The 20,642-nt window shown below is 34.9% G+C and overlaps 2 protein-coding genes and 1 pseudogene across 2 annotated transcripts; all 3 read right to left on the bottom strand.

The window, feature by feature from the left end:
• Positions 1–857: 857 nt before the first annotated feature.
• On the bottom strand, positions 858–4,389 carry LOC143543716 (uncharacterized; annotated as a pseudogene).
• A 1,436-nt stretch (positions 4,390–5,825) lies between these two features.
• Positions 5,826–9,801, bottom strand: LOC143543690 (kinesin-like protein KIN-7F). Its single transcript, XM_077035953.1, has 11 exons — positions 9,137–9,801; positions 8,975–9,064; positions 8,787–8,887; positions 8,592–8,705; positions 8,443–8,524; positions 8,284–8,351; positions 8,137–8,202; positions 7,892–8,016; positions 7,502–7,826; positions 6,311–7,422; positions 5,826–6,228 (listed from the first exon to the last, which is right to left on the bottom strand). Exons 1-11 carry the CDS (start codon positions 9,351–9,353, stop codon positions 5,910–5,912), a joined length of 2,619 nt encoding a protein of 872 aa, XP_076892068.1. The 5' UTR covers positions 9,354–9,801; the 3' UTR covers positions 5,826–5,909.
• A 4,249-nt stretch (positions 9,802–14,050) lies between these two features.
• LOC143543703 (floral homeotic protein PMADS 1-like) lies at positions 14,051–18,444 on the bottom strand. Its single transcript, XM_077035963.1, has 7 exons — positions 17,970–18,444; positions 17,812–17,878; positions 15,443–15,504; positions 15,258–15,357; positions 14,741–14,782; positions 14,606–14,650; positions 14,051–14,458 (listed from the first exon to the last, which is right to left on the bottom strand). Exons 1-7 carry the CDS (start codon positions 18,155–18,157, stop codon positions 14,279–14,281), a joined length of 684 nt encoding a protein of 227 aa, XP_076892078.1. The 5' UTR covers positions 18,158–18,444; the 3' UTR covers positions 14,051–14,278.
• Positions 18,445–20,642: the final 2,198 nt, after the last annotated feature.

The raw sequence follows: 20,642 nt of genomic DNA, 5'->3' as shown, positions 1-20,642 counted from the left end.
CCACGCGCAGATGCGCCACGCGCAGATGTGATATGCGTGAGCATATATGATGCGTGAGCATATGTGATACGCGTGAGCATATGTGATGCGTGAACATATGTGATACGCGTGAGCATATGTGATGCGTGAACATATGTGATATGCGTGAGCATATGTGATATGCGCCACGCGCATAGGTTTTGGCTTTGTGTCTTCATGACATCCTGATTTCAAGCCTCTTGTCTATATCTTGTGGGTTGACCCGCCCCGCTCGATGTTAAGACGGGTGCATACCTCTTCAATATATAGTATAATGTGATCAGATAAGAGAGAGCCACTGACGTTTGGTAATTGATGTTGGAGTATTTTCATAATCATTTATAATTTAGACGAATTAGATTTTAAAATAACTCAAACTATTATTAGCAAATGTTAATCCATACTATTAATCTAACCAATTATGCTTCTAACTTTCATTTTCGTCACCAAGGGCAATATGGTATAAAAAAGAAATATTTTTGTCCACCCTCAGTTTCATTTACGGCCTTTCAAACAGTTTAAAACATTAAGATCCGGATGAAATCAGTAAATTGCCCATTCGACATAAACATAGTTTTTCGCTAGAGTAGGGTTGTACTTAGCAGCCGTTCAAACAAAAGGAAAAATGATTGTACTTACAACAAAAGCAAAAGCTACGAGCGTCATGCGTCAAACTAAGTGCATGCATTATTAATCGCCACTAGGTAATAATTCAGATTATTAAAATTCTATTAGCACAATTTTTACTTATTTTACGGAAATAGTTACTTCCATATTTTAATTTGGTGACAATTTGTTCTTTATACTCTTTTGACTCCACATCTTTTTGACTCCCACCAAATCAGCACAAAACCAAGGAAGAAAATGGTTACAAAAATACAAATTACTTTGAATGCACATAAAGTACGTTAATAATTCAAACAGGTGAAGAAAGTGAAGTCGGGTCAGCTGATGATGGCATATCCGGCCCGACCCGACACCCTTCAAGCATGAACAAGACATCCGACATCAAAGGTCTACCGGTCGGGTCAGATGTGGTGCATAGCAACCCAACTTTTAACCCCAACAAAAACTCTTCCCACTCGGATGACTCCGGGTCAAACTCCAATAAACCCGGTTCCAAAAGTTCAGATATTTGACCCATTTGTAACTGCCTCTTTACCCACTTCACAATATCCTCATCATGATTAAACAAAACCGGATTTTTACCGGTTAATATTTCTAATAACACGACCCCATAACTATACACGTCACCTTCTTTTGTCGGTTCACGGGTTAATGTGGCTTCGGGGGCCACATACCCGAGTGTCTCAATTGGGCTTGTGGTTGTGGATGTTGACGGTTCGGCTTGTGCTGGTCCAATTAGCTTATTGAGACCGAAATCCGATATATGTGCTTCAAAATTTGCATCAAAGAGTATGTTTTGTGGTTGTATCGAGTGCACAAAAGCTAGCCCGCGAGCTATACCTAGCGCGATCAAATACCTCATGGGCCAATTTAACACTTGCCCGTCTTGATGTGTCGCCTCTTGAAGAAGAGTGGCTAGGTTTCCATTCGGCTGGTAGTCGTAAACCAGTAACCGGATATTATCCGACTGGCTCGCAAAATACCCACGGAGAACGGTCAAATTTCTATGTTTGACTTTCCCGAGTGATTCCACTTCTCTTTGAAATGTGGCTTCCGGAACAGAAGTGTCTGGAAGCCTGCGGATGGAAAGCACTGTTCCATCCGCAAACGAGGCTTTGTAAAGAAGCCCGAACATCCCACGGTTCATCACGTTTTCTTCATCGAATTGTCTCGTCGCATCAACTACATCCATGTAGGTGAGTTTGTTCTTGAAAATCACGAGCTTTGGAGGCCCGTTTTCTCCGCCACTGCTATTGTCTCGGCCCGAACTTCCACGGGCCGGGCTCGGTTTCTTCGGTTCACCGGATTTCCCCATTCTTATCAACTTTCTCCGCCACCGGAAAAGCAGAAAAACTTACCCGCAACACGATATTAATAATATCAAACCGCCACCAGCCGCCAAACAAATCAATAGAATTAGTTTCTTCTCCCTTGAAGAAATCCTTTTCTTGCATTATCTTCTTGATGGCTTTCCACATAACCGAATGTTCGATTCAAAAATCAAAGGATCTGTGAATCGAGAACCTAACATCTTTGGTATTTCACCTTCAAGATTATTTCTTGAAAGGTTTAAATGCTTCAATTTAGGCATCCTTGAAAGACTTGCTGAAATTTCACTGGTGAAGTTATTTGAAGAGAGATCCAATTCTATTAGCTTCGTGAGTTTCGAAAACGACTCCGGTATCTTACCGGATAAATGATTTGAATCCAATAACAAAGAGTTCAGAGAAGAACAATCTGAAATGTTTTCTGGGATTTCACCGGTTAATCTGTTATGACTTAGTTCAAGTCTTTTTAGATCAAACAGTTGTGAAAGAGTTGTTGGAATTGATCCGGTTAAAGCATTCCAGCCAAGGTTAAAGCATTCCAGCCAAGTTCTAGCACTTCAAGATTCGAAAGATTCCCCAATGCAGCTGGAATGAAACTAGTAATTCGGTTATCCGAAAGAGAAAGCACAACAAGTGACGAAACGAAGCCGAACTCTGCAGGAATGTTTCCGGAAAACGAATTGGAAGACAAATTAAGATATTGCAAACTTGACAAACTGCTAAAACTTTCAGGAACATCACCAGAAAACTTATTCTCTTCCAAAGCAACCACTTTCAGATTTGGCAAACCAAATAACTCAACCGGAAGTCCTCCAAAAAAACTCTGCTTACTCAAATCAAGGATAACGAGACTGCGTAAACTCACAACAGCAGCCGGAAACTCGCCCGAAAACTGACAACCACTCATGTTTAACTCAGTTAAACCAAGTAAATCACCAATGACGGATGGAAACTCTCCGGAGAAGTTGTTTTTGCTTAAATTCAATGAAGTTAAGTTTGTAAGATGTATAAACTCTTTCGACAAAGCTTCGGTGAAGTTGTTATTACTTAAGTTTAAGGATTCAAGCTCTGAAAGGCGAGTTACACTCGACGGTATGCTTCCATTGAAAAGATTTCTTCCAAGTGAAAGAAACTTTAAGCTCTGTAATCCCCCAAACATATCCGGAATTGGACCCGAAAATCGGTTTCCTTCGAGATCAAGTTCAATAGGAACTTCACCGGTTAACAAATTGTTAGCCAGTTTAAGTTCCGTTAAACTTAACAGATTCCCAATTTCAGCAGGCAAATTACCAGAAAACGAGTTTCCAGATAGATCCAAATTTGTAAGCGTGTGTAACTTTGTTAACCAAAACGGTAACGTTTCATTAATGCGATTCTCGTGAACGTCCAACACTTCAATAGACGTCGAAAACGTGGTTAAATTTGGTGTTCCAAAACCCGTGAACTCATTAAACGCTAATTCAATAATTCTAATTGAACTGTTAGTGTTTGATAAAAGATTAGCAGGGATTGAACCTGATAACACGTTGCGAGAAAGCGAGATCACTTGGAGATTAGGTAGGTCGGCGATACTCGCTGGAAACCGTCCTTCGAGTAAGTTATCATCCGTGGTGAAGTGAATTAACGACGAACAGTTAGCGATTGCTGATGGAAGTGTGCCGTATAACTGATTCGAGTCTAGGAATAAGTATTTTAGGCTCTGGAAGCTTCCGATGACCGGTGGAACCTCTCCGGAGAACGAATTGAAAGATAAGTTAATCAGCTGGATATTCTTAATCGAGAGATTCGCCGGTATGTTTCCGGACAATGCATTGGACGAAACGTCGAGGTATCGAATATCAGGAGGTAAGTAACCGGATAGTTCGCCTGACAGGAAGTTGTTTGCAACGTTGAGTATTAATAAGTTAGTTAGGTTTCCAAATGCTGGTGGTATAACACCAGTGAAGTAGTTATATTGTAAATAAACAACTCTTAAGAGTGAGCATTGTGAGAAAGCTGAAGGAATTGAGCCGTAGAAGTTGTTAGTGTGAAGGCTTAGCCGACGTAAGTGGCTTAGCTCGGATATTTGGCTAGTGAGCCGGCCGGATAAAGCGAGCCGAGGTAAACGGAGTTCGTGGACTTGGTTGTTAATACAGGATACCCCGCGCCAATCACACGGTGCAAATGGAGTGGATGTGTTCCATGTGTCTAACGCGCCGAGGGGGTCGCGTACATTTTGTTTGAAGGATATTAGAGCTTGTATTTCGGCTGGTTCGGCCGTGGCGTGGAATAGCACGGTGGCGATAAGAGCAAGAAAGAGTGAAGTTTGCATGGGGAATGAGTTTGGATGTGTGAACTGAGAAGTGTGTATGTTAGAACTTAGTAAACATGGCCAGAAGAAACAATGAAGAAAAATTTAATGCATTGGCATATATATTGTATGAATGTATAAACAGATTTGCAGCTTGTATGTGTCATGTGTCCTTTGGTGCTTTTATAACTGAGCAAGTGGAACTGTGGAAGGGTATGCTATGTATTGCAATAATTATTTATAAGTTGTGTTAATTAAATTTGGATAAAATATATTAATGCACACACGAGGAGAACTATTTTTATAGTGATGACTGATGATAAAACTTATACCCATGGTTGTGGGCGTGAAACGGGGGAGGCAAGTTGATGTGGCATGGCTTTAAAATTGCAAACACTTTACCGGTGTTTTAAGGCATTACCGGGCGGCAAAGATTAAGCTTCAACACATGATGTGTGGGGCTCTAAAGGGTCTTTAACTTAAAGGGGTGAGTTTTTAATATGATGTGACGTTTTAAGTTTTAACTTAGGTTTTAAAGCCCCTTCACAACAACCAGTCTCACAAAGTATAGTATTTGGAATAGATAAAATGTTAATATTTATCTTTACGAAGTTACTAATTTATCCTAAATATTGTTGAAATAAATAATGAGAAAGCATTTCTTTATATGGCCAGACTACGTTGTAATAGAAAGTATATGAGGTGAATATCAGTAGAAATTAAAAAGAAAAGAAAATAATTTAGATGAGTTACATTAAAGGTTAACTGGGTCAGTGAATTTGCAAGTTTGTAATGGATTGATGGGCTTAGCATCAATCCAGGTGACATGGGCCTCCATCACGGGTGATGAAAGAAAGAAATAAAAGGTAGAAAATGCCGTGTAACTTTGATGTGTATGGTAATTGTATGTGAATATTTATAAATTGTGACTTTGGGTTCATATCTTCTCTTGTGATATTTGGCTTAGTTAGTTTTTGGATGGATTATTGTTAAATTTATCAATGGTGCCATTTAACCACAAAGACTCCGGATGTGTAGAAGATATCATGTTGGTGTGATTTGATATGATTTGTGTCTAACTTTAGTTAATCAAATAATATGTGTTATGCATGTGTTACCTTTTGGAACATATATCGACTAGCATGTTAAAAGGTTGCAATCCTAACATCTTGTTTTACAGATTATGTATGAAGGGCATTTATGTCATTTTGATTATCATTTGTTTGAGTTTGTTACAACTTTGTATATAGGAGATTAGGAGGCATTGCATTGTACATAATCCATCAAGAAATACATATACCTACTTTTAGTGTCAAAACTGATTTTTGCTGATTTTTAACCTTGAAACTATGAAGTGCTAAAAAAATTGACTTGTACTTTTAGTGTATGTAACTATGTATGCATGTGGCGTTAACTATCACATTTTGGTCTCAAGTTTCAAAAAATCACATTTATGGTCCGCATTGTTCACAGCGCCAACGTTGTTCTACAAATCAAGATTCATAATATACCTAGATTTAACATGCCTGCGGATGCAAAACACGATATAAGATCTCAAAATTTGTAACTGATCCATATTAGAACCAAAACACTGTGTTAACCCCATACAGAACATGTTCCAAATTTTCAAAAACATGCAAGTGATCCTATGTAAAGGAGATGGCACTTGTACAGAAGGAGCTCCTAGAGTGATCTTGCTTAGGAAGAAAGCTCAGTCCAAACAGTTCCTTTGGTGTATGGTTTAGCTCTACTATCCCAACCAACTTAGCAACAATCTCCGCGCTCTCCTTAATATGATTAATAACATTTGTTTTAGTCCACAATAATTGAGACAGTTGAAACCTTCTATATTTCGACTCCAATGAAATTCCCCATTTTTTAAAAAGCCAGTCTCTTTGTGCTGATGAATACTTCTTCAACAGTTTCTTGCTCAACATTGTTCTTTCGCGACTAAGAGCGCGCGCACTGTCACATTATTAAACATTTAAAAACTTTAAAACGACTAAAATATGGGAAGTGATAAATGGAAATATAAAAAATATGGTACCTGGTGGCACGCGATGTCGTGTTCTTTAGAAAAGATAGTCTTCTAAGCTCAACTTCCATGTAGACCGAATCGGACCGATCACCTTTAAAAAGCAAGAAAAAATAGGTCCTGTGAACCAAAGGCGTGTTGCATTCATCCCATAGTTTTATTATATCTCTTCTTTGCTTCTCAAAAACTATAGACCAGTCTTTTTCAGGATCTATTGGCTCATTAGCTTTCGGTTCCGTCTTCTTAACCGGTTCATGACTGGATACAGATTCTGGTTCATGGGCTAGTACTTCATTTGAACCATCTTTTTCGTCTGATGATATTATCTTCTGCTCTATTTCTTTTTCATCAAGATTCGTGACGGGAGTTCCAGACTCTTGTGGATCTATCGTTTTAACATCTGTTTCTGACTTTGATCTTGGTAAGATTTGTATAAGTTGGTCTTGTAATTGTTTTCCAGTTTCAGATATATTATCGTTCGTGGTCTCTATTATAATTTCCTTTTCTGATGATACATTTGTAGTTAACTCGTTACAGCTTTTGCTTCGTGTTAAACAGATGCCTTCTGAATCAGATATTTCTGAGTCGGATGAACAAGGAGATTTTTTTTCTAATGTTGTTTGAATGTCTTGAGTATCTTCAGTAGTAATAGTATTGTCTATAGACGGCTTTTTCTCAATATTTTGATCTTCATTGCTGCTTTTTTCACTATCTCTTGTAGAGTTATATCCTATGTCAGATATTTGCTTGATTTTTTGATCTTCTTCTATGATGTTGTCTTCTGAAATTTTTATAATATTATTTTTATCTATGTTTGATGCTTTCTCTATACTTTGACCTTTATAGATGTCATCTGGATAAATTGTGGTTTCTTGAGATGGGTCTGGCACATAATGTTGACTAGGGGAGTTTTCTTCAATCAAGTCAACTTTTGAACTTGCCATGTCAGCAAGACCATTATTTTTCAATGAATCACCATCATGTGTGTCTGATGCAGGATATTCATTGGTTAGCCCTACCCAAGGTAGAGAATTTGGATCTGTTCCAGTTACTCGAATCAAATAATCAAGACGAGATTCAGCACGATCACGTTGCTGAGTTAGCTCCTCTATCTCTTTCTCCATCTAATAAAAATAGATATCAGAATGAACATTAATTATCGTTATAAAACCATTTCAGGTAACAAAATTTCTGAATAATGACCTTTTCTATTTGAAGCTCCATTTCTTTTATTAATGTTGCAGCATCACTTGAACCAGGAGTTTTAAGCTCGTTTGCCAATCTAGCCAACTCTTGTTGCAACTGTTTTACCAATGCTTTATCCGACATTACTACATTAACTTGTGCATTTGTGCTAACATCGTTAGCACACGAAGCGAATAAAAGTGTGTTTCTTGATTGTTCAACATGACAATGTGCAGGAGAAATAGTGCATATTATAGCAGTTCTTGCATTGCTGCCAAGTGAGTTTTGTAGTATGCGTGTTAGCTTTGAGTTTCTGTAAGGAATATGACTGTTTCCACCTTGACTACATCCAAACAAATAAGTATTAGAAATTATTAAAATATTAGAAAATAAGATGAAAACGGGCACCTCAGTTTGCGAATAACAGTTCCTAGAGTTAGCAAACTGCGATTTATGTGACTGCCTTCTTTTAAACGTGTACCAGCTGCATTTGTTTGAGAAGCGCGCTCACTTCCTGCTAAATCAACAAAACTCTGCATTGTAACCAGTTTTGTTATTTATTTTGTTGCCAATATCATGAATCTATAACAACTAATAATTAAGTGAAAGTTTTAGGTAATGGTTACTGATAGGAACTTAAGAAGCATTCGTACCACAGTAGCTGCAAGAGTTCTTCCACTGTCAGATCCTTTATATGCTCGAGCAGAACTTTCAACCGTCTGAAATTATTAATATCTACTCGATGATTATTGTGTATTAATTTCATTATGTTTACAAGTAGTTGGATTATAAATAGGTACCAGGCGAAGAATTTGATGAGATCTGGAACTCATTTCATTCAATGATGTCTCTCCGGTTTGTCTCTCAGCTACAAATACATAAGGCCAACTATATTATCAATTTACATAATGAAAGAAATGTAAAAATAGATGATAATATGAATAAGTATATGATATTACCTTCACACACATAGATAAGTTCCTTTAGATGGTTGCAGTCCTTCAGATTAGCTTCGGTTAGTTTTTCTACAACGACCCCTTTCTGAAAGTATATTTGAAGATATCTTAATTATATCTTTGAAAATATTATTATTAAAAAAGACTCTTACTTCCGGGTCATCAAGGAGTCTAAGTTGACCACCATCTTGGCTTAAAAGATCTCTGACACATTCGTTGTATATTTCTATGGCGGAAAACTTTAATGCAAATTCTCTATCGTTTTTCTGAAACAACAATATGTGCCCTTAAGACAAAGCTTTTAAGAAAATGTGTTTTTAATTAGTTCAAGAAAATTACATAAGTACCATGCTTATGTAGTCATATATATCTTCTATTGCGAATTCTGTAATACCAGACATGGTGTATGTCTTCCCACTGCTTGTCTGCCCATAGGCAAATATACTTGCTGGGATAACAGTTATTGGCTTAAATGTTAAAACATATTACTGACAGCTATGTAAAATTGGATATTATAAGAATGTTAGTTACTTACAGTTAATGCCATTAAGAACAGAAAGAGCAATTCCTTTTACTCCCTCATCATACACTTGTTTCGTTGAACTGTCGCACCCGTACACTCGGTCTATTTCCATAAAATACATCATATACATGTCATGTTTATTGGTAAAAAGTTATAAGAAGTGCAATAGCTTACCGAATGTATAGGCGTTTGGGTACATCGATCGTTCTGAAGGGTTGTTTTTGAATATAATGGTGGTGGTGTCAATGCATTCCCAATCAGATGCATCACCCTTTCCAATTTCTTTATTATTTAAAGGCCTAACCCTCACTGCAACAAAAATCTTCTCATCTTGTGCAGTTGACTCTTGTTCATCACTTATTTCATACTCGTCTCCCGAGTTTGACTCCATATCTTCTTAAAAGATTAAGAGGCTAAAATGTCAGATATAATATCACAAACCATTCAACTTCTCTTCATAGCATCATATATCAAAAGCCCTTTTATCACAACATCTGCAAAAGTACCAAAAAAGTGAATCAACATTCATAGTGAATTTTGGCATAACATTTGTTACAAACTATAAATATCAAATAACAATATTCTCTACCTTTAAGAGCTCTAGCGATGAGCAACATGAAGCCACGTAACTTGGTAGCTGATGTTTATGAATTTGATTCTATTTAGCTTCAAATTATATTTCCCACAAAGACATACCTATATCTGTTTTAAGATTGTGCAGATCAGTTAATTAAGCATTAGCTCATTGTTCAAGTACAAAAAGACCCCTAATAATTAAGCTCGTGATCAACAATCAAGCATATAGCTCGACAGAGTTGAATTTAAGTTTCTCAGATTAACCGATACGTGATATTTCAACACAAATGTTACATGAAATCTGACATTTTCCTAACCCTAAACCAACATGATTGGAAGTTAGTTCTATGTTATTATTTTCCGCAATTTACCTAACCCTAAATCATCACCTATATCATAAACATTGAAATCTCCGATCATCAGAATAAATAAATTCAAAAACTAAAATAATGGACACAACAATGAACCTTTTAATAGAACACCAATTTGATTTGAAAGAACCTAATATTCACCACCGCATTTGTACAAAAACCGATTTAAATACCTAAAAACCATATGATTCAGATAAAACTTGTAATGCAGTTAAAATTAATCAGATATATAACCTCATTGTTAATCGATTCAACGCAGAAAAACAACGAGAAAGCAACAATCCTCAAAGCGTTCGGAATTTGCAAAATGCAAGTGGAATGAGCTCAATTGACATGATCATTGATTGAGAGAAAAGAATATTATTATGAGGATGAGAGAAATTGCTGAAGATTTAATTCATTCTTGTGTGTGATGGACTTGTATGGACCTCTAAGAATAAACCGCCATTTTTAACAACCTAACTGAAAAATGAAAAGTTTGATATTAATTTGCATATCGCCCTTGAGCTTATCAGAAATTACATTTTAAGCCCTTAAGCTTATGGTCAAATGTTAATATGGATTGGAGTGACCCGGTTTCAGAATTAGCGATGCAAACGAATCCTAACCAGACGAGAAAAGCCGGAACATTTTGGGATGGGTAAAGGGACGATATTCGGGTATGGGGTTGGGACTCGGACTGGGTATGTGATTAGTTTTAGAGGTTTTCGTCAGTATGGTACATGTTTGGCATTAGGTAATACTAGATTGGCATTAGGTAATTTAAAAGGGGTAGTTAATTAACTAAATATGAATTTTAATTTCAAGATCTATTCTTGTTGGTGCTCCTAAGTGTTCAAGATTTTGCTCCTGCAGCTATCTCTATTGTATACATTGAATCAGTTGCAAAATCCATAAAACAACTTGGAGATGATCCCATTGCCTACCATAAATCACTAAGGCAAGCTGTTCTTTTCATCATAATATATTAACAATTTATGGTTCTTTTTCACTAAAACATAAAGTTATAATACTGTCTGTTTTGCTTTAAGTTTGAAATAACACCTAAGTTTGTTTGGTCAAAATCATAGTTACCTAAATCAAGGTTCACTCCGGTTAGGGAACACGGACCGGGTACGCATTTTGCTAGAGGGGACATATTCGGTACGGAGGGCGCTTAACTGTCATAGATAAAACTATGGGTTTATTTGGACTTAAAATTTAAGTATATAGGTCATTTTAGGTTAAGTATAAGAAACTGCATAATGAGGTCGGTACGAGTTCCGATTGAATCGTCATTCGGATACCGATCGATACGTTCGGAATTTCAATTCGGTTCGTCTTCGTACAGGTGCAATGTACCAGGCGATTGAAATCGCGACTTTTAACAAATTGTTATGCTAGCGTACTCATTGTATCAATATGAAAATCGTGGCTTGATGAGCGATTTAGATAACTATGGTCAAAACCACAATAAACTAAAACAATCAGTTTTCAGTTTTCAATTACATTACCCATGTAAATATTTAAGTTTGTTTGGACAAAACCACAATAAGAGTTTTGCATATTCAGGCTTCTGTTAGTTTCGGTCGGATTCGGTTTTAGAGGTAAAATGAAAAGTATAAAGTTTTGGGTTTTTGTTCCGGGTTTGTTTACGGGTTTTTCTACTTGTTGGCTTGTTTGGGTTATTTTGTTGAGGTTTATCGGGTTCTTAGATATAAGATTGTGGTTTGTTCGGGTTATTCTAACTTTATTTATTTGTCATTTAGATTTAGCAAGAATCGGGATTTGCTACGATCACAGAGATCGACGATACGATTGTGAGAATAACGCCCACGTTAAATTAGATTTATGTATTTTGATTTTGTTGAATGCGGATAATTTGTATAATTTTTATATTGTTGAATTTGGAAATTTTGGAAAATTTTGGTAGTTAATATAGCAGGTTATTGTATCGTTGTGTCATTATAATAAAATAGTGGGTTTTGATAATTAATTTGATAGCTTTTAATTTATAATAAATAGCCCTTTATTTGTATTGTTGGAAACAGTGTTGGTAAACCGCTTTTCATTAAATGTAATAATTTAGAATCGCTTTAAAGATGACAAAAAATTGATTAGAAGCGATGCTCTTTAAAGCGGTTGGAAACCGCTTAAAACTCAAACAAAAAACGCTTCAAAGGGGGTATGTTAGTAAGAAATGTATCCAGTAAACCAAATTGCCAAACCGGTGACTTTTAACAAACTAATAATATGATTGACAAGTACTTACCTGACATGACTAGACAGCGAGTATTGGGTCGGGTATGTGAAATGAATCTACAATAGGAGATGTGGTTGTGGTTAACAATATCCGACTCAAACATGTCCCTTATTTATTATCTTTCTAATAGAGATTGAATCAGGTGAAAAATAAAATTAATTATAACTATTTTAAAAGTACTCCTAATATTATTTTATATCGCAAAATTTTGCTATCGTTTATTAAACCAAAACCAAGTAATCTTAGCTGAATTAACACGATTATGACGTTTCACTCTCTAAAATTATTGTTGACTTTGATAGCATAATGTATATCAATGGACATTAACATTATTAATGGTTAGATGGAAGGATTTCGTGCTTAAAGAGTTTGGTTAAAGAAACTATCATAGACCACAAGCTCCATAAAATTAACTTTGTTCTTATTTAAGAACAATATAAACGTACCGACCACCTATTTTGACTAAAACACACCAACCATCTTCATTTTTAATCTTATAAAATACGTCAAGGCAAAGAATTACCATGGATTTATGGACATGTAACCCAACACGCATGAACACATTATCCACCATTTGATCACTCATTCACTCCTTAAATACTTACACAATTTACATCATTTGAGAACTCATATGCCTTCCTACCAAAATGAAATATTCCAACAACCCCGTTTTCTCTGCAAAGTTGTTCATGCACACATTATGCATGACTTTGCTCATCTTAACCATGGTTACCTCCTTCAAAGCCATGGCCCGTGGGCTTGAACACGGGCCAATGGCCATGCCTGAGCCAGAGTTTCAAGAGGTCGAGCCATTTAAGCAGTCAGAGTTTCCAGTGGACCAGCCAGTATCTGAGCCACTTGAGGTCTACCCGGATTATGGCAATTGGTTTCAGCCACCGTACACAGGGGGGAAACCGGGTAGCGGGCGAATACCTCATGGGGAAATAGATGATGAAATTGATGATGAAGTTGTTGATGAAGTTGAAGATGATGATATTGATATTATAGGTTGATAATATTGAAGTATAATGTATTTACACGTTTATATATATTTTATGCTCAAAATGGATACGTCTTATTTATGTGAAAGAAAAGGAATGTAAATCGTTGTATGATTGATAAATAAAGTTTCATCTTATACATAAATGGAAGATGGGCCTTGATTGTAGAAGTCAACCAGGTTGGCATAAAGTCAACGGAGAACTTTGTTAAGACTTTAGAGATTATTATTATAATATATATATATACATGAAAATATTTACCAGAACAGAATACATATGAATATATGATAATCAGAGCAAGAAACCTCATCAAATCAGATTGCTCATTTAACGGTCGATGTTGTCTAATTTTTGCTTTAATCAAAGTTTCATAACTTCAAGCTTAACCCCTTCTGAAAAACAGAATGGGTTTCAATACAATAAAACTTTTGCACAATAGTAATAGATCCAGAATTTTGTTCACGGTTTTTTTTTAGGATACTCGGATATCTCCTAATTAATTCGATGTTTAAAAATCTGAGTGGCATCACAAAAATAATGATATCTTGTATTGCGAGTTTGCAACGGGTAAAACTAAAAAATATAAAAAGAGTTGTTGAGATAATTATCATCATAAAAAGGTTATGTGTCATTATGTAACCAGAATAACTTGAGAACTTCATTGAATATGATACTCTTTTTTTTCTTTTCATGCTTTGTTTTTCAAATGTAAGTTAAAAAGAATCCAAAGGGTTGGCAATTAAGATTATTGTGGGTCGAATAAAACCTGTAATATAAGTTACATACGAAATAAAAGAAACTCCGAGAGCGGTTGACCCTGCGCCCTACGCCCATGAACATGAAGTCGGTTTTAGTGATGTGTATCATTGTATTGTTCGAGACATTTTTATCCTTTACATTAGTTAATGTTGTAATTTTCTGATACAATAGTTGACTGAGCACGTTTATGGACGCTTGTTGCGGATGCTCTGGAAATAAACAAGTCACAAGAGTATTGAAACAAAAAAACAACAGTTAATAAGTATTACTTCACACATTACCAGTCACACTACAGAAATTGAATACTAACTATAATTAATGTCTCCCAAGGGCTTAATTATAGAAAGAGGGGTTTGGTACAATGGAACTAGCCAAGCAAGGCATAGGTGGTGAGGTCTGACGAAACAGCATGAAGATTATCGGGCTGCAGCCGTAAGGTGAGAATGTGCGGTGGCTCAACTGCCATATGTGGCGGGTACCCATACATGGTTTCATACTCTCCCGCGTCATCTATCATCCCATATTGCGGATCATCTCCTCGAATATCCTAACAGGTAACAATGAATAATCGTTAAATAGTAATCATGATTCCAATATGTAAATAACGTCATTAGAAACAAATAACACACATTTTTAACGGTTTTAGTTACGAACAAAATTACTTAGCGACAATTTGGAAGTTACGAGGGCTTACAAATTCATGCATAAGCTTTTTGTATACGTCTTGAGCACTCCTCACCTGAAAAGATATATATGATTTGGAAATGATTTTTAAGTAAAGTTATATATATCTTCAAATATTGTTGTTATTGTGTACTAATTTAATTACCTTCTTCTTCAAAGTCTCCACCTTATTACCGATCACTTTGAGCTGCAAATAGTGTTCCCAAAAAAACTGATATATGTTAGTTTCAATTATTTGTAATCCATTCTTAAAAGCACATCATTAGAGCTTATAACTTTTGCATTCAACTTAAAACTAAGCTTACGATATATTATTTGTTACACTGTATATATTATACGATACTCGGTTTTAATATGTGTTATTATACATGTATCCACGAATAATTAACACATTTATCGAACATTTTCAAAAAATTGACACAAGTAAACAAACTACTAGATCCAGCCCCTACTTTCGGTGAAACTTAACTTTGTTTATCAGTTTTGTTGTTAAACTGACATTTGTTACATCAACAGATCAACTAAAGATTTAGATGAAACTTAAACTAAAACTTTTAAAAGGTATAAGTGTAAAAAAGTAGAATTAAATGAAGAATTCTTCTAATAAAAACTAGTATTAAACTTAATTAAATGAAGAAAAAAAACTTGAAAAAGAATTTGACCTTGCGTTCACGAACGATAACTACAGCCTCCTGTGACTCCTTCTCAAGATCAAGCAGTTCTTCGAAACCCAGATTTTCCAAGCAATCACCCAACCTTTGCCTTTACTCAAGAAATTAAATATAAAAAAAACAAAAGTTTGAAAAATTGTAAAAAAAAGGAGAAGATAAACTATAATATATATTACCGAATTTGCCTTGTAAGGTTTTTGTTCACTTCTTTCAGCTGCCTCAGTTCTTCTTGCATTTTCTGCATCAATATACATACCTCCTAATATAATCATGTTTTTTGAAAAAAAAAATGATTTATAACATGTTGCTACACTCGGTTTACTACAAATCAATTGTGTCTACCCTCATTGGTGGCATCCTTTGGACCGATTTAAAATGTGAATTCAACATGAATTAACCACAAGAGAAGAAAATGTGCTCGGTTTTCATTAATTAATTAAAGAAATTGTAATTGATTGCTTCTCACTATGGTAATAATTATTAATTTGATTTAAGGGTAACTAATTAAGGGTGGTGAGGGTGGGCTAGTGCCCTCAGGTATCCTGGGTACGTCGGTAAGCCGCCGCCACCCCTCCCATTTTCTTTTGGGGGTGATGAATTGAGGTACAACTACCCAAGAGAGAGTGAGAGAATGCAGCAAATTTTTTTTCACCTTTAGACATTTAGGTGGTGTTTGGGATTGCTTATTTTCATCAACTTATAACTTATAAACTTTTTGAAAAGTAATAAGGTGTATGAGTTTGTTTATATTGGGAGATAAAAAGTTCCATAAGTTACACTTTTGAAACTTATTAACTTAATGAAAATTTATAAGGAGGCAAAATAAGGAATCACAAACACCCCTTAAAATTCTTTAGGGTATTAAAAGAATGAAAGAAGTGACGCCATCACTTAAGATAGTCTAGGATATTCAGAATAAAACTTAGGTGACAGTGTAAGATTGATCGGGTCTCAAGGTACTTTGAAAAATTGAAAGGAGCAACCCACCACCATAATAATCTTACTCTAGTAATTTTCATTTGCTGTTAACGTTTCAAAGCTAGTTTAGTTTAAAACGAAATTTTTTTCAAAATGGAGTGTATTTACAGAAAAAAAAGGAAAACGGAGAAAGTAAAAAAAAAAGGTAAACGTTGTATCCTTTCTTGCCACCAGAGGATTAGGAACAATGCGGATTAGGATCCTCCATTGGCAGGCGAGGTTCAATCATTGGGACCTATTCCTTCCATGCCAATGGAGGATTAGGAACAACAGTTTAAAACCCCGTTTTTATTTCGTTATCTTTAAACTTAGCCGACCCCAATTTGGCATTCGTTTTAGAGTCAATAAACAATATTAGGGGTGGCAAATATGACCCGTGGGTTGTATTAAAATGTATATAATGGGTCAAACTAAAAAAAGAAAATGATTGAAACAGATCAAAACGGGTTGACATTTCTTGAGTTTTTTTTATGCAAAGAGCAAAACGGAGAAAACTTTTTAGTATTTTTACTTTTTAAGTTTTTGATTTATATTTCAAGTTAGAACATTTTAATTTTTTTTTTTTTGAATTTTTTAATGAGGGTTTTTTGAAATCTCAACCCATTTTGACCCATTTCAAAAACCACTGATTAAAAAATAAAAAATAATAATAATTAAAAAATCATAACTCGAAATATAAATCAAAAATTAAAAAAGTAAAAGTATTAAAAAGTTTCTTCTATTTTCTCGTTCCATAATAATAAAAAAAAACTTTCAAAAATGTCAATCCGTTTTGACCCGTTTCAATCAAATTCCTTTTTTAGTTTGACCTATTGGACCCATTTTATACATTTTAATACAACTTATTCAACCCAATGGGTCACATCTGCCACCCTAAACAATATACAGATTACAGACCCTTAATTTGATAACTTAATGGTGTTTATTTACAAAAAAAAGGATTAAAAACAGGGTTTTAAAGTGTTGTTTCTAATCCTCCATTGGCGTGGAAGGAATAAGTCCCAATTATTGAACCTCGCCTGCCAATGGAGGATCCTAATCCGCATTGTTCCTAATCCTCTTGTGGCAGGAAAGGATACACCGTTTACCTTCTTTTTTTTGACTTTGCCCGTTTTCCTTTTTTTTTTGTAAATACACACTATTTTGAAAAAAAATTCGTTTAAAAACCCTCTTAAATAAATCAATCATTATCCTATGATTTCATTGCGAGGCTATGATATTTTATTAGTCTCAAAAAAATTATTCAAACAGTTACTCAAACTGAGTCAAGCTTGAATCCAAACCCGAGCTTTTATAAATCTCATTTAATAAACGTTCTTAAGCCAGAGCTTTACATATATATCAAGATCGAGCCCACTCACAAGCCTGAACAAGCTTTTATTCATAATGAACCAAGCTCGAGCTTTGAAAAACAAGAGTCGAGCTTCAGGTTTAGAAATAAAACTCTAAACTAATCAAGCTTGAGCTTGAGCCCTCTCAACTTCAAACGAGCCGATCCGATTAGTAAATTTTATAGTAATTATGTATGTACAAAGAAGTAAAATTGCTATAACAAGAAATTAAGAACCTCATAATGTGAGTTCCAAATATCAATTCCAGATGCCTTCTGATAATGATCAAAGAATTGCTTCGTCCTGCCAGCCAACAAAACAAACTCAATAACTTAACCTAGGGTTTCTAGCTAGAGAGAGTGAGAGAATTATTAATTATACATATAAAACATACGTAACAGAAGGGCTTATATATTCATGAAGCTTATCAGTGCAAGAGACCATGATAATGGAGACTTTAGCATCACACAACACCGTCAGTTCACTCGCCTTCTTGAACAACCCATTTCTCCTCTTGGAATACGTTACTTGCCTGTTGGTTGAGTTCTCAATCTTCCTGATCTGAATCTTTCCTCTAGCCATTGGAGTTATTAATTTACAATGGATGTTTTTGGTTATTGTGGATATATATGTAGGAGAGATGTAGAAGACGATGGTTAAGTGTGTGTGTGAGAGAGAGTAAGATAGAGATTAAGGAAAGGAAACAGGCAGAAAGTGAAGAGAGAGAGTTGCCATAAAAGGGAAGTGTTACTTGAAATGTGAAAGGAGTAAGAGAGGGTGATTGTCAACAGTTGTTTCGGTTTTTGCTTTGGTTTGGATAATATTGTGATTCAATTTTTACTTTGAATTAATTATTTTACTTTCAATTTATTATGTTAGATTATATTAGAAAAGATAAAATACGAATCCCAACAAACTGTTTATTCATGAAACTTACAAGACGCGAGCAAATCTTTTTGTTAAAAAAATGGTATAAATGGGTTCCATTTAAGTGTTACAACGTGTGGATGCTGAATGGAATAAAATACCAACTTAAAATGCGTTAATTAGGAGAATTGTTTAAGTTCAGCTGAGTAGGTGTAGGTTTTGTGGCTCGGCGTCTGAATCGGTGGGCCCTATTTGTTTAGATTGCTCGGTGGCTTCGGCGGTTTGAAAGTGGGTTAGCAACTGGTGTAAGGTGTGCATGATTGCGGCTATTAGAGGTTTACTTATGCTTCATGATCAAGTGGGTTTGGGGAAAGTCGAAAAAGAGGCTTTCCAAGGGATCGTGGTTCTACCCTGCTGGAGTACTTGAAAAGTTAAGAATGAGAAGAGATTTCGCGGTAAAGATATCAAGATTGAAGACATTATTGGATAAATAATATCGTGAGGATTCCTTTAGTTAAAGTATAGGTCGAAATTTAGAACGATTTTTTTTTTAATTTGATGTAGTTTTTGATGTGTTTAGCCTCTTTCACTCTCTTTAGGATGTTTGGCACTTGCTTTTGTGTGTGTGTGTTGGGGGGGGGGGGGGTTGTTTATAAATATTATAGTTCAAAAAATCTTACAAGACATTTGGTATTATATAAAGAATATTAAAAGAAATATTATTTTTACTAATAAAAATAGTTTGATTTGTTGAATAGTAGTCTTAGAGGGCGTTTGGCCTAGCTTTTTTAACCAAGCTTATAGTTTTTTTAGTGTTTTTTTACAAAATAAGCTTAACTTGGTGTTTGGATTAGCTTTTTAAGCTTATGCTTATTAGCTTATATAAGCTCATTTGAAGATGCTTATTTGAAGATGATTATTTAGCTTATTTGATAAAAGCTTATTTGTTTAAGGGTGTAAATTACTCATTTGTCCTCAAATGGTGGTGGATTAGTAATTATTACTCTAACAAATTAAAGAATGTTGAATTTAACAACTTATTAAAACACATAATTAACTTGTAGAATATTAGCTAATCCAAACACTTAAAAAGCATATCAAATAATAGAAAAAAAACTATAAGCTAGATTTATATATAAGCATAAGCTTAAAAATAAAAGCTAGGCCAAACACCCCTTGGCAAGTCAAAATTTGAAAACCACATGTTATTGAACACATGACATTTCCATGTACAGGACATCACTCTTTCCATTAAATGGGTGTTTAGACTGGTAATTTATTCCTTTGCCTGCAGTAAATTAAGTTATTAATATTTTTTATATATTAATTTAATCACATATCAGAAAAAAGGAAAAAGTCATCTAACAAAATTACATATTGAGAGTAAAAATAAGATGACCTATACTTGAAAATTTGAAATCATAGGGATGATAATGATGATTTCCTGAGTGTGTTGAAAGATGCATTGAAATCCATAAATATGATGCATTGAATAGTGCATATATAAGGGCACAAATCTATGGATACAAATATACAATAGATCTAACTATTAGGGTGTGTTCATAAGCCCAGTGACTAATTGCTTTCGACTTTTCCTATGTTATTCTTGTGTACACAATTTTCATGCCATTTTTTTGCAACAATTAGCCAAAGATCATAAGACTCAAATTGCTCGATCATCAACAACCCTCTAACCAATCAACATTGTAGAATTCCAATACACAACAACAAGATCAACATTGTAGAATTCCATTTTCATGAAGATTTTTATAAACATTCTAGTTGTGCAAGGATTTTTAAAATACAATGGATAACTTATTTAAAATGTTAAATTAATAAAAAAAAAGTAAGAGTTAAAAAACTTACTACTTAGTTAAGTTTGTGTTAACTTTTAAAAACTTTGAAACATGAGCGGTTGATTTGTCGTGTCTAAATTTCTAAAGTGATTAATCAAGAACACAAAAACCTCGTGATGGTCGGTTAATTTGTATATGTTTTAGTTTGTTTATTATTTAGTTTAACTGTTTATTTTAGAACTATCGATACTTCATACGTGTTTAATTGGATTCCAGGTCATAGGCGTTAAAGTACTCAGTATGGACCTGTTGTGACACGGAATGAAGACCCGGGATGTCCAGCACGCAAAACGAGGAAAAGAATGAAGATTGGCTGTAGCAGAACCCATCGCGTACCGCGATGG

The sequence above is a fragment of the Bidens hawaiensis genome, unplaced genomic scaffold (assembly GCF_021521415.1).
Source record: "Bidens hawaiensis isolate Kalapana, Puna unplaced genomic scaffold, B.hawaiensis_p1.1 tig00013251_1, whole genome shotgun sequence".
Classification (NCBI taxonomy): Eukaryota; Viridiplantae; Streptophyta; class Magnoliopsida; order Asterales; family Asteraceae; genus Bidens; species Bidens hawaiensis.
The sequence above is the reverse complement of the archived record's forward strand: the minus strand, read 5'-3'. Positions and strand labels throughout refer to the sequence as shown.

Bases quoted from the DNA above. Each gene is read 5' to 3' on its own strand.
- LOC143543690 (XM_077035953.1), bottom strand. From the start codon at position 9,353: ATGGAGTCAAACTCGGGAGACGAGTATGAAATAAGTGATGAACAAGAG. The intron at 9,065-9,136 runs GTAAGCTATTGC...TTATGGAAATAG, and splicing joins CCCAAACGCCTATACATTCG to ACCGAGTGTACGGGTGCGAC. The intron at 7,423-7,501 runs GTCATTATTCAG...TATTTTTATTAG, and splicing joins TGGAGCTTCAAATAGAAAAG to ATGGAGAAAGAGATAGAGGA.
- LOC143543703 (XM_077035963.1), bottom strand. From the start codon at position 18,157: ATGGCTAGAGGAAAGATTCAGATCAGGAAGATTGAGAACTCAACCAAC. The intron at 17,879-17,969 runs GTATGTTTTATA...GTTGGCTGGCAG, and splicing joins TATATAAGCCCTTCTGTTAC to GACGAAGCAATTCTTTGATC. The intron at 15,505-17,811 runs GTTCTTAATTTC...ATATTGATGCAG, and splicing joins TTTGGAACTCACATTATGAG to AAAATGCAAGAAGAACTGAG.